General features: G+C 48.8%; 1 protein-coding gene across 1 annotated transcript in view; it reads left to right on the forward strand.

Moving 5' to 3' along the window:
• Window positions 1–14100, forward strand: part of ggt5a (gamma-glutamyltransferase 5a) — a 20949-nt gene extending 6849 nt beyond the window's left edge. Inside the window, exons 2-12 of the mRNA XM_023802912.2 lie at window positions 2031–2158; window positions 3191–3280; window positions 7367–7553; window positions 7725–7885; window positions 8018–8164; window positions 8257–8387; window positions 11234–11418; window positions 11826–11917; window positions 12111–12223; window positions 12402–12512; window positions 13702–14100. Coding sequence (XP_023658680.2) covers window positions 2031–2158; window positions 3191–3280; window positions 7367–7553; window positions 7725–7885; window positions 8018–8164; window positions 8257–8387; window positions 11234–11418; window positions 11826–11917; window positions 12111–12223; window positions 12402–12512; window positions 13702–13848 — 1492 coding nt within the window. The 3' untranslated portion in view covers window positions 13849–14100. The remainder of the gene's footprint in view (window positions 1–2030; window positions 2159–3190; window positions 3281–7366; window positions 7554–7724; window positions 7886–8017; window positions 8165–8256; window positions 8388–11233; window positions 11419–11825; window positions 11918–12110; window positions 12224–12401; window positions 12513–13701) is intronic.
• Window positions 14101–14316: the final 216 nt, after the last annotated feature.

Raw genomic sequence — 14316 nt, forward strand, 5'->3', positions numbered from 1 at the left:
TATGGATGACAACTGGCTAGTCATCTGCATTGCTGATCACAGGGCCGTCCAATCAATTTTGAAAGCCTGGCCAATCAGCTGTAACCCTGATCACATGCCCTTGAAGTAATGTCATGGTAGCCATGCTGATTGAGCCCATGGATTTGGTGAAGGTCACCAAATCTGTGTACGGCAAAGCGATCAGAAGATAACCGATTCGAGCCCCTGCCTCAGCAGAACAGTCGCATGTCCGTGGGCCCTTGAGCAGGACCCTTAACCCCCAGCTCCTCATTGGCTGACCCTGTGACCCCGACCCCTAGGCTTTGGAGAGCAAGATGGGGCAGCCGAAGAGAAGCATTCCAGTGTTACTGTACTTGTGCAAATAAAGGATTATCGTTTTATCATCAAGTTCTAATTTCTGTATTTTTGGTCCCTGAAAGATTTTTCCCGCTTAGGCCTGTTCACACAAGCTGCTTTGAAAAGAATTACTCCTGCATTTGTCTTTCAGTTGCAGTTAATCCCAAGTTTCACAGACTCTGCCTGTGCAACCTGTATTTATGGTAAGCAGATAGTTTGCCTGTTAACTATAACTGGTGCCAAAAAGTTACCTCATAGAACAACACTTTTGTACTTATATCCGTGTTTCAGACCTTTCCCTGACATGGATTGAAATCCCCTTACTTTAAGATTTAAATTTTTGTTTAAAATGTAAAAATTACGACACAGCTCATCCGTGATGACCTACTTGTATTTTCGTGACGGTGCACTGCGTACCAATCCGCTGGCCTGTCATTGCCCATTTGAATGAAAAACCGAGGAACATTCAGTCAGTGTTTTCTATTACATTTCGTGTTAGTGTCCCTAACCTGTTCCCCACCTCGCACCCTGCACGTGTCCTGTCTATCGATGTAAGCCCCGCAGTCTGGGGAAGTCTGTCTCCTGAGAATAGTTGGTGTGACAGTAAAGCCCCAGCTGACTTGACTTGACTTGTACAGTTTATGTACGCAACATATAAAGGAAAATTATCAACAGACAACAAATACGGGTACAGTAGGGGTACATTGGACTGCTTCTATTGGCCGAGCCCTCTGTCAGCTGGCTGCCTGGAATGAGGGGGCAGATTGAAGGCCACACCTGAAATGTGACACTTCCATGGAGGTGAATCAGTGCATGCATCACCCATGGCTCCTTTTTAGTTGGCCTCTGTGTGTGTATGTGGTCCAAGTATACATTGCATTGTGGGGACCAAATGTCCCCACAATGTGATAAAAGCCTGTTATTTTGACATTGTGGGGACCAGTTTTTGCGTCCCCAAGAGGGGAAATTCAGGTGTATGGAAATCTGTGACTGCAATCAAAAGCTAAATATGCCAAAAGACTTTTGGGTAGACTGGGTGGGGGTTAGGGGTGTTGTGACTGGGATTAGGGTTTTTCCCATAGTAATGAATGGAAGGTGCCCATTTGAATAGGTATGCCAACATGTGTGCGTTTTTATAATTGCTGCAATCTGACCAGTTTCTTGATTTCTTTTCGCATTTGTCTTATACATTAGCATGTAAAATCCCGTCCTTTTCACCTCCTGTTGAATATCCAGTTATTGTTGTGTGAGTTCGCGCCTATGTCCCAGTTTAATCTGACCTTTCCCGGCTGAAGCAGTCTTTTCCAGTTCCCCAGAGGGCCTACAAGTACAATATCAGGAAGCGCGCCCTGCAGATGCCCTCTCTCTCCATGTGCTGCGGCTCACTTGCCATTACCCGGGAAACCGCCTCTTCCGCTTTGTGTTCTCTAAGCCTTCTCTGCTACATTTAGCACTAGCACTGCAAGATCTGATCTGTTACTATTAAAACATCATCAACCACAACCCCCTCCCATGAGACACAGCTCACCATTTTGAATTTAATTTCGTAACAGAGTGCTCTGTCACAGGGTCCAACCTGACAACAGTGCCTTTCATGTCAGTAATGAACCCCTGGGTGTGTGTGTGTGTGTGTGTGTTTGTGTGTGTGTGATTAAAGGCAGGGATGGGGATAATGAGCCATTCTCCTCTGACAGGGACATTCTGCAGCAGGGGGGCTCGGCAGTAGATGGCGCTATTGCAGCACTACTCTGCACCTCCATCATTAATCCACAGAGCATGGGCCTAGGAGGAGGCTCCATATTCACTGTGCGGGAGAAGAGTGGTAAGCCCCTCCTTTTCCTGACCCTGAAGCTCCGCCCACCCCAAGGTCTGTTTTTTGTGTATATAGACTCGGTGACAAAAACAGTTAAGCACTTTGGATGATTTGGATGTAATTTGGTACATGTGCAGACCAGCGATGGGTATGTAAATGATTCTATTTGCAAGGAGCTGGCATGTCTAGTCACCAGACACAGAGGATGCCTTGTAGACACATTAGACAACATTACTAGCACTTGATGGAGTTTGATAGGGGTCGCATTGTGGGTTTGCATGAGGCCTGGTGGTCGTATCATGCAATTGCCCAGCATGCAGATGTCACAGACACCCGATGTTGGGACCAATGGGCACATGAGGGCACCCACACACATCGTGAAGGTTGTGGTCACTCAAGACAGACCACACCAAGGGAGGATCGTCATACTGTGCGCCAAGCATTACAGAACCCCATGACACCTGTGCCTGCCTGTGTAGATGCTGCCTGCCTTTCTGCTAATTAAACTCCCCAATGTGAAATTTTCTTCTTGGCTTGGCTCACTCCACAGATGCTGCAATAATGCGGGGAAAATGGTAGCATCTGAATTTCTGTGCTTTCCATCCTTGTAGATCATTTCAGCGGAAATAATCTCAATTGGATATGACTGACTGACACTGTAGCAGAGTCCCAACCACCTGACTGGACACGATTACAAACACATAGACCAATCATAGACCAGCATCTGCCAAAACACAGACCTCATACAGAACCAAAAAAAAAATACACTTCTTTGGTTAGCAAAGCCAGAATTCTTTTCCAGCACAGAGATGATGCCTCTTTAAAGTGTTTATTGACAATAAGACATAATATTGCCATTTAGTAAAATATTTCTACTACAGTTAATGACCACAAGCAACAAACACAAAGATTTTTATGTCTAATTTTGTATGCTGTTCGCACAGCAGTAATATGACAATATTATCCCAATATATCATCGATATTGTGGATATTTTTCCAGATCTATTTGATTATTCCTCATATGAATGTTTATTTTTCCAGGTCGGGTTCGGGTCATCATTGCCCGGGAAACCACCCCGGTGGGGGCCAGAGCAGACCTGCTGAAGGAATGTCCTTTGAAGGGAAAGACAGGTAGCATGAGTGTCCTGCGGACTGACTGGGTCTGGCTCTCTGCCATGGGGCTGTTCATGCGCTCCATACTCTGTACTGTGATGGGGGGGCCCAGGGGACGTCTGCCAGCTCTGTGACACCCCTCTGGGTCCGTCGCAAGCAGGAGGAGATCAGGAGAAATGGATGCCACAAAGACGCCCCCGTGTGGACACTGCACTGTCACACGGCTACTGGCTGATTTTTGCCAGGCTGTCTGCCTGCTTGTCTTTTGTGTTTCATGCCTGACACACACATGAAGGGTATTTCTGGATGTCACCTGCGTTCATTTTTTCTTCACTGTGTTTCCTGCGGTTTGTCACGCCGCACAAATCCCCTGCCTATCCTTTGTGTGAATCACTCAGTGTCTGCCTGATACTCTGTCTCCCTGCCAAAATGGATATACAGTGTAGCCAAAAATTATTAGTTCGCTGTGAAAAAAATGGTCAAAATAGAAATTAAATGAACAAACTTTAAAACCTGTCTAAAACGTGTGTCTTATGTGAAGAAACTAGTAAAATCTTTTATTCAAAACATATTATGGAATTGTTTTCAAATGATATAATTTATTGCCTTCAAACAATTATTTGTACACCTGGCCATTGGAGTTTTCTCGTAGTCCTGCTCAGTATCTGGTCGGCCCTCCTTTGGCCGCAATAACAGCATGCAGCCCCCTGGGCAGCTTTCAGCAAGGCGGCTGCCAATGGCTGGGTCAGGGCTCTCCCATGTACGCTGGAGCATGTCCTTCAAGTTCTGTTTGTTGCATGGTGGGTCTGCTGGGCATTTCCTCTCCATCTCAGCCCAGAGGTGCTCAGTATGATTGAGATCTGGACTTTGTGGGGGTCCCTCAAACACTTTCACCTTCTACTTGGTGAGAAAGGCTTTCACACGCTTTGCAGTGTGATTGGGCTCGTAACCTTGTTGGGAAATGTAGCGACACCTAAGCAGTTTGGCAGCAGATTTTTCCATCATAGCAGCCCATGTTCATTCAGCGTGTTCTTTATTGTTTCTGTGCAAACCTGAATGCCAGTAGCCTCCTTGACTTGTTTTACAATTTGTGTAGCAAACAACTTTCGGATCTCTTTGATGTACCTGTCTGTCCTTGGATTGGTCCTTCTTTTTCTCCTTCTTCCCTCCAAAGTAAAGATTTCACCAGTCTTCTTCAACTTCTGAATGATGTAGTGCACAGTACTGTGCCTCATATCAAGTCTGGTGGCAATTTTTCGAACAGAAAGACCCTGATTGTGAAACTCTTTCCCTCAATGCATTGGATGTTTCAGCAGTTTTACCAATGTTGGGAAACTCAACCAACCCAACAAATGCTTGTTTGGAGAAGGGCCACCAAGGCTATTTGTAGAAACTAAGGACCCCCAATTACCTGCCTATTTGGAGCCCCTGCTGTTACGAGTCGTGTTAAATGATCTTTGTTATAGCTGGGAACTCTTCCTATTGTCACATATTTGTCAAACTCTATGAATGGCCAGGTGCACAAATAATTATTTGAAGGCAATAAATAACATGATTTGAAAACAATTCCGGAATGTTTAGAATGCAAGTTTTTCTTGTTTCTTTGCATAACACACACATAATTTTAACATTTTAGGCAGTGTTTAGTGTTTGTTCTTCAACATCCTCAATTTCATTTAAATTTTTGACCATTTTTGCACAAATAATTTTGCCGACACGGTACATAGATATCGATCCATTTCCCATGACACATGACAGCCCCCCCGAAGGGGTCTTACTGAGCCTGGAGTCCATCCCAGGAAGCAGTGGGGCCACCAGCAGGAAGCATCATACATGGGATGATTCAGGCACTAATTATTTTCTGCTTCACTGGTGAAAACAAGTCCTGCAAGTTTGAGAGCTACTCATAAATGTAGCTGCTCTTATGTTTTGGGAATGAAACCCATTTAGCCTGGCCGGGCATAGCCCAAAAGGGTTACATGGGTCCACCCTCCTGTGGGCCCACCACCTGTAGGGGGGGCCGTGGGGGTTGTGTGCAATGTTGATTGGGTGGCAGTTGAAGGCAGGGGCCTCGGCGGACCAATTGGTGGCTACCAAAACTGGCGTTAAGCACATGGAATGCAACCTCTCTCATGGGAAAGGGGCCTGAGCTGATGCGGGAGGTATAGAGATATTTCCGATTTGACTGACCCCTGGAGGATGGGCTCCCCCTTTGAGTCTGGTCCCTCCCAAAGTTTCTTCCTTCCAAGGAGTTTTTCCTTGCCACTGTCGCCTATGGCTTACTCACTGGGGGCTTTGGGTGGGGATGCTGTAAAGCACTTTGAGACGATGTAATGTGATAACACGCTATACAGAAATAAATTTGTTGTTGTTTGTTGTTGTTATAGAGATACTGACTAGATAGTCGGGCTCATCTCAGAGTACTCAGAGAACTTAGGTTCTGGAACTGAACTCCTGGAGAGGGGCTGGACTCTATTCCACTCTGGAGTTGCCCATGGTGAGAGGTGCCGGGCAGGTGTGGGTTCGGTGCCAGTACGTTGGAGTTCACCTTGATGAACGAGATGTTTGCCTTCCTTTGACTCCATGTCGGGGGATGGGTTCTGACTTTTGTCTCTGCATACGCACCAAATCAGTTCAGAGTATCAGCTAAAACCTGGAAGGGTGTGATCGGGAGAAACAGCCGAGTGGCTCCATTGTTAGATTTATGTGCTAACCACAGTTTGTCCAACGAACACCATGTTCGAACGTAAGTGTGTTCATAAGTGCACCTGGGCCTGAACACCCTAGGCTGCAGTTCAATTATATCATCGGCAGGGGCGTTGCTAGAGATTTTGGGCCCCATGAAAGCATATCATATTAGGCCCCCCAGTCCAAACCAATCCAGTTATTTTCCTAATTTTTTAGGGCCCCTGTCACTCAGGGGCCCTTGGAATCGTCCTAGCTTTCCACCCCCTTACGGCGCCCCTGATCATCGGATATGTGTCCAAAGGTTTTGAACACTCGGGTGAAGAGAGGAGCTGTCAAATGATCACCACCTGGTGGTGAGTTGGATCAGATTGCAGGAGAAGATTCCGGATAGAGCTGGTAGACCCAAACGTGTAATGTGGGTGTGCTGGGAGCGTCTGGCAGAAGCCAGATCATTTACTCACACCTCCAGCAGAACTTCTCTTGCATCCCGAGGGAGTCAGGGGACACTGAGCCTGAATGGGCCATGTGCCGTGACTCTACTGCTGAGGCAGCATTGCGTAGCTGTGTGTGTAAGTGCCTGTCGCCATGGTAACCCCTGAACCCGGTGATGGACACCAGCAGTAAAGGGAGCTGTCAGGCTGATGAAGGAGGCTTTCTGAGTTTGCTTGGCTTGTGGGATTCCTGAAGCTGCTGACAGGTACTGGCAGACTGGGGCGCTGGTGCTTCGTCTTCACGGGGATCACACTCCTCAGCCACCTTGGGAAGGTCTATACCAGGGTACTGGTGAGGAGGGTCCGCTCATTCATTGAACCTTGGACTCAGGAGGAACAATGCAGATTCCATCCTGGTCACAGAGCACTGGACCAGCCCTTCACCCTCAGAAGGATGCTAGAGGTTCATGGGAGTTTGTCCAACCAGTCTACATGTGTTTTGTGGAATTACAAAAGGCATATCAGTGTGTCCCTTGGGGGGTTCTGTGGGGGGTGCTTCAGCCTTAGTATTCCCCAGGAGGAGGTGGCTGGGGAGAAGGTCTGGGCATCCCTGCTCAGACTGCTGCCCCTGCAACCCAACCCCAGATAAGCGGCGGAAAATGGATGGATGGCTGGATGGATTGATGGATGGAATTTTCAGGGCTCTTCGTCTAAAACGTCACTGAAAATGTCCCAAAGTTAACATCCTGAAGTCCACAAAGTTCCATAAAACAATTTATATTTTACCCAAATTAGCTTGATAAAACTTTGCAAGAATTGTTACATGAAGAAGGTTAGGATTAGGGTTAGGACATGTGGCGTGTCATTGGCTGAAACAAGGACTTGTCAGACTTAAGAAGGCAGACAGTCTGCCACTGTAGTTGAGACGTGGCATCATATCTGTCCCCACCGCCTCTGTCCTGTGTCCCTTTGTCCTGTCCCTCAGACAGCCAGTGGATCGGCATTCCAGGGGAGCTTCGTGGCTACGAGTGGGTCCACCAGCGCTATGGGCGACTTACTTGGGCCAGTCTGTTCCAGCCTACCATTCGGCTGGCCCGCCAGGGCGTCCCCCTGTCCCCTATCATGAACCGTTTCCAGGAGTTCCATGAACTCGAGGAAACGTCACCACTACGGTATGATGCTGAATGCTGGAATTATCACACTGCTGAAATATCTAACATGCAAGTACCAGACGATTGTCTGACTAGCGAAATCAGGGACATGATGGACTATAAGATGCTGTGAGTTTCCTGGAGTGGAACTGAATAACACCCCCCACTTTATGGCAAACTAAAATTTTTCAGGAAGCTGTTCTCCCATAAGAACAACACCCTGCTGAAAGTGGGGGACACGGTGAAGTTTGAGAAGCTGGCGGACACGCTGGAGATCATCGCCAAAGAGGGTGCGAGCGCTTTCTACACGGGACCGCTTGCCAAGGATCTCGTCCAGGATGTGAGGGATGCAGGTGCCACAGTCGTGCTGTCACATCAACTCGACGCGTCCCCCAAGTTGACCCTGAGACCTCTGTTGACCCCTTTAGTTTTCGTAGTGGATTGGTGTGATAGCTTAAAGTTGTGTTTTCCCTGTTGCATTTTAGGTGGAACTTTGTCCATGGAGGATCTGAAATCGTACACAGTAAAAGACGTGGACCCATGGTCAATTAAAGTAGGAGATTATACGATGTACTTTCCTCCACCGCCTTCAGGTGGCGCTTTTCTCAGCTTCATCCTTAACATAATGAAAGGTCAGGATTCTGCACCATGCCCTCAAAGATCCATTACATCATAGAAGCATGTTGACTGAACAGGCTCTTCCTCACTTTGTTGATTCTTTCAGGATTCAACCTTGACTCATTCTCCATTCTTGGAAAGCAGAAGACCTTGACTTATCACCGCTATATCGAAGCATGCAAGTTTGCCAATAGCAGGAGGAGTGACATCCGTGACCCTGCCTTTGTTTCTGACAAGGTGAGCTGGTCTCAAGGTGCTGGGCAGGACAACATCTCTGCAATGAACTGCTTAACTAGAGTCAGAGTCAGATCTGTCCACTGATACAATCAGAGGCAATTCAGACATGAGATTCAGAGTCTGTCACAGGAGCCACAGGGGTACAACCTGGACTGGACATCAGTCCAACTCAGGGCACGCACATGGTTTTCATACCTTGAGTGATTTAAGTTCATAATTGTGGGAGGCAAACAGACATCCCAGATAGCGGATACTAGCATAGGCACACTGTGGTGGCAATTGCGGTGTGTCCACTGTCTTCTAAGTGTGTTTTGGGAGATGCATGTTTTCATAGTCAGAGCACCAAATACAGTCAGCAGCTTTAACGTGCCCGAGTGCAGGTATAGTCAGCAGCCCTGAGGTGCCCGAGCGCGCGCGCAGTCAGCAGCCCTGAGGTGCCCGAGCGCGCGCGCAGTCAGCAGCCCTGAGGTGCCCGAGCGCGCGCGCAGTCAGCAGCCCTGAGGTGCCCGAGCGCGCGCGCAGTCAGCAGCCCTGAGGTGCCCGAGCGCGCGCGCAGTCAGCAGCCCTGAGGTGCCCGAGCGCGCGCGCAGTCAGCAGCCCTGAGGTGCCCGAGCGCGCGCGCAGTCAGCAGCCCTGAGGTGCCCGAGCGCGCGCGCAGTCAGCATCCCTGAGGTGCCCGAGCGCGCGCAGTCAGCATCCCTGAGGTGCCCGAGCGCGCGTGCAGTCAGTATCCCTGAGGTGCCCGAGCGCGCGCGCAGTCAGCATCCCTGAGGTGCCCGAGCGCGCGCGCAGTCAGCATCCCTGAGGTGCCCGGTTATAGCTCAACTACAGAATTTAATCAGACTACTGTCCTTGTCCCAGTATACATGCACGAGAGGGGAATCGATTTACTGACGGAAGTACAGTATGCCCGACCCCGCAACAATAGGGGGCAATATGGCTCCTTTCCGCTTGTTAGTATTGGGCTTTTTCCATTAGACCTCTTACGTCACAGACGTAAACAATAATAACATTTATACTAATGGATGTGTGGACAAATGAAGTGACACAAGCTTTAATTGCAATCCGGTCGGAAGAACAGATACAACAAGATCAGGATAGCATAACAAGAAATAAAGTATTTTGTATAATATACTATGACATCACGGTATTGGAAATTTTTCAGATATTATAAGGTGATTTTGTTGTAATAAATATTGGGATATTTATGAGACAAAAAAGGAGTTCATAACATAAATTTCTCACAAACCCGTCTAGGAGTGATTTAAATTTAGTGACACCCCTTCAAGCTGAATTAATTCCTGTGGAGACACACCCCTGGCCTTTCTATGTTTTTCTATGTTGTTGAGCGTCTGAATTTTCACTTGCTTTCTTCCTTCTTCCTGTACCTCCCCTTCTGCTCTGTCACACGGAGGCTGGGGGTACAGCAGGATCCTCTGACAGCTCATCACACATTGAAACATTCTGCTGTGTGTGAGAGTATGTGTGTGTGTGTGTGTGTGTGTCTATGTGTGTGTGTGTCTGTGTGTGTTTTTGCCTTTCTGTCTGTCTGTGTCTGAGGGGAGGGGTATTGGTCAGTGAGCTTAAAGTATCTCTGGTTGGTTGGTTGGTTGGTTGGTTGGTTGGGTTAATCAGTAATTATTTGAATTTGGAGGAATACTGAGTGGTAAAGGAGGAGCTGAACAGGCTCCCTCAATAATAGTACTGCTGCCCGTCCTCCCTGACAGGCCCGTGCAGTGCTGCTGCCCGTCCTCCCTGACAGGCCCGTTCAGTGCTGCTGCCCGTCCTCCCTGACAGGCCCGTGCAGTGCTGCTGCCCGTCCTCCCTGACAGGCCCGTGCAGTGCTGCTGCTCGTCCTCCCTGACAGGCCCGTGCAGTGCTGCTGCCCGTCCTCTCTGACAGGCCCGTGCAGTGCTGCTGCCCATCCTCTCTGACAGGTCGTTATTCTACATCATTTTAAGGGTATACGCAAGTACAAAGAACTAGGATGCTGGGAGTACGCACGTGCTGCTGCCCCGTCCTCTCTGACAGGCCCGCGCAGTGCTGCTGCCCCGTCCTCTCTGACAGGCCCGCGCAGTGCTGCTGCCCCGTCCTCTCTGACAGGCCCGCGCAGTGCTGCTGCCCCGTCCTCTCTGACAGGCCCGCGCAGTGCTGCTGCCCCGTCCTCTCTGACAGGCCCGTGCAGTGCTGCTGCCCCGTCCTCTCTGACAGGCCCGCGCAGTGCTGCTGCCCCGTCCTCTCTGACAGGCCCGCGCAGTGCTGCTGCCCCGTCCTCTCTGACAGGCCCGCGCAGTGCTGCTGCCCCGTCCTCTCTGACAGGCCCGCGCAGTGCTGCTGCCCCGTCCTCTCTGACAGGCCCGCGCAGTGCTGCTGCCCCGTCCTCTCTGACAGGCCCGCGCAGTGCTGCTGCCCCGTCCTCTCTGACAGGCCCGTACAGTGCTGCTGCCCCGTCCTCTCTGACAGGCCCGTGCAGTGCTGCTGCCCCGTCCTCTCTGACAGGCCCGTGCAGTCCTGCTTGCCCGTCCTCTTTGACAGGCCCGTGCAGTGCTGCTTGCCCGTCCTCTCTGACAGGCCCGTGCAGTCCTGCTTGCCCGTCCTATTTGACAGGCCCGTGCAGTGCTGCTGGGAATTTACTCCACTGGTTCACATTTGGGAAGTCGCAAAAATGATATAACTTGTTAAACAAAATTAGTCCTAATTGTACCTTATGTTCTGTTTTTATTAATTCATTATGAAAACAAATAATTTTTAAGCTTAAGTGCAACTCAGAGCAGAAGTGACACGTTAATTAATACATTTGTTTCACTGACTGAGACGGGATGTTCCTCCCCTTGTGATATGGGCAGAATGCGTTCCAGATGACGACAGAAGAGCTAGCAGATCGCGTGCGGCTGATGATCAGCAGCAACCGCACTTATGACCTCAGCTACTACAACATCACGCCTTCCGGGGATCAAGTGGGCACCACTCACCTATCGGTGCTGGATGAGGAGGGCACCGCGGTGTCTGTCACCAGCTCCATCAACAACGTGTGAGGGCACGTGTGGCCGTGTGAGAGCTTGTTTATGCGTGTGATGGCTTGTGTGTGCGTGTGAGAGCTTGTGTGTGCGTGTGAGGGCACGCAAGGGCATGTGAGAGCTTGTGTGTGCGTGTGAGGGCTCGCATTGGCGTGTGAGAGCATTTGTGCCCATGTGTGGGCATGAGAGCATGCAAGAGTGTGTTGACGAGCTCCTGAAATTGTGCTCGATTCACAGAAAGCAAGTGGGTTGGTTATATGATTTGAGATGGCCTCATGTCTGCAGTGATCAACAGTAGTGATACGTCTGAGGAATAACCAGCGGTGGCCTTATAACATGAATGCTCTCCTTGTGTGCCACGCCTGCAGGACTCATGTTAGTCCTATTGATATTCTTATCATATCTGTCTCTCCTGCCACAGCTTAGGCTCCAAGATCTACTCCCCAAAGACCGGAGTCATCCTCAACAACCAGCTGCGGGACTTCTGTGGCTATGCAGACAGCATCTCTACTGGTAATGAGATCAGCCCCAGCTGTGTAACTCTGCTCACTCTTATCACAATTCCATTTTTGATTGTTTTGTCTCAATATTATTCTAACTTGTTTTCTCTGCTAAGGTTCATGCTGCTCCGTTGTTTCTATATTTTCATGGTGCTCTTGTCTTTTGTCACTCACCACTCGGGGCTTCCTGCTGGCTGTCTCCCCAGGGGAGCGCCCCCCCTCCTCCATGACCCCCGCCATATTCCTCTCTGAGACCAGCTCCAGGATGCTGCTGATTGGTGCTTCTGGAGGCAGCATGATCCTCGCAGGTGTGGCCCAGGTGAGTAGGCACCTCAGCCAATCATACTCCTACAATAAAGGCACCACCCCCGTTAATTAATTGGGTGGCTTAACGGCTATGGCCGATCAGGTACGTGCTACACTGCCACGCCACCAGGTCCCAGCACTCACACGATGCTCCAGGCTCATTAACTCAAGCACCTTCCCATCATCTCCAGACCATCATGAACCACCTCTGGTTTGGGATGAATCTGAAGGATGCCATTTCTACTCCGATTGTGTATGTGGATCAGAAAAACACTGTGAAGTTCGAACCCAAATTTGACCAGGTGAGTCCTGCATGGTGGCTGAATTTCAGTCCACATTCATCACCCAGTAACACAGAAAAAGACCAGCAGGGCCACACCTAGCCCTGAGACTGCCTGTGTTTGGTGTTACACTCCTTTAGGAAAGGCTTTTTACTCTCCTGATTATGTTGCCGTTCATTACTGATTGCCTCTCAACTGGCTGGAATCGGTTTGACTGCCACAAAATGCAGATGTTTACCCATCTGTCTGTTGTTGCGAGCAGCCTCTAATGCAAGATGCACAGATTTCCTGAGTGCACGGCAGCAGGGATGTGGGCTGGCACACCACACACCAGAGCATGCAGTCACAGAGATGTGGGCTGGCACATCACACTGGGGCACGCGGTCATGGGAATGTGGGCTGGCATATCATACACCGGGGCACGTGGTCGCAGGGAGGCGGGCTTGCACATCACACACCAGAGCACATGACCGCAGGGATGAGGGCCGGCACATCACACACCGGAGTGTGCAGCCGCGGGGATGTGGGCTGGCACATCACATATAATTTCATTATTCAGAAAGTACGGGTAAGTCATTACTTCACCAAGGTAAGGTTATGTTATGAATAATTAGGGTAATGCGAGATATATATACAGTGGTACCTCAGTTCTCCAACTCATTAGAACTCGAATTTCTTAAAAGTCGAACCAACCAGTTCGAAAAAAAAATCACCTAGAGCTCGATCTGAATCCCTCAATACGGGGTTTAATTACAGGTAAGTCAGGCAAAACGCAGACGGACAATACAATGACCGGACTGGGGAAACAAACTGAAACGCGGATGAAATACAGAGGACTAATGAAAACAACATGAAACAGCTGATCACACGGGGATTCCACACGGGGTTAACGAGGGGGCGTGGCACACGGAAGGAGCGGACGATCGGGGCAGGACACATTGTTTGGATACATTTATTACGCTACTTCATTTATTACTGTTTAAACGTGCTTAGATGTGTTTAGTACAGCATATGCTCTTCTTGTTTTATCCGGTTCATTTTGTGTTTAAATGCTAAAAAAAACATATTTAGGTGTAATATGAACTTTTTAGGATTCTGAACGGATTAAGTTCGAGTTATGAGGTACCACTGTATATATGTGTGTGTGTGTAAAATGCATAAGTGATATGTAATATACACACATACATACACCCAGCAAACTTGTTTCCAGAACGTGTCAAAGGCTTTGGAGGCCTTGGGACACACAGTTGGGAACCAGAGCTACTTCTACAACGTGGTCAACGCCATTTCCAAGGTGGGGCCCTGCATCGAGGCCGTGTCAGACTCCCGCAAGCTGGGGGAGGCAGCGGGCTACTAAGCAACTATGGACTTGGCTGGCCAGGCACTGCAGCAGGGAGCTTAGCCAATATATGACATCAGAACTATGTTAGAGTGCCAGTCCTCCAGTGTGGTCAGGGCTGGTATAACAGGCATGTTTTCATGAATCATCCTGCAGTTAGAGTTGTGGATTATGAATCTGTCATTGGCAGAGCTGCCTATTTTATCACCATGTTCAGTTTGAGAAGTGCATAAATAGTTGAATTGGTTAATAAATGGATAATTCAATGAATGAATGAATGACTCGTGACTTCTTTAAGCAACTCTCTCAAAAGGACACAACATTCACACTCCCATTCATTGTATAAATGAATGAAATGTATTTTGACATTAATATAAGTATTCTTTGGTTTTTGCATATCCTATCACATACAGCCAACATGCATAGATCACATACAACAGGAAATAGTTCTGGAAAATTTCATGTTACATTTTATGTTACAGAGCT

This window comes from Paramormyrops kingsleyae, chromosome 2 (assembly GCF_048594095.1).
Source record: "Paramormyrops kingsleyae isolate MSU_618 chromosome 2, PKINGS_0.4, whole genome shotgun sequence".
In the NCBI taxonomy this organism is placed as follows: Eukaryota; Metazoa; Chordata; class Actinopteri; order Osteoglossiformes; family Mormyridae; genus Paramormyrops; species Paramormyrops kingsleyae.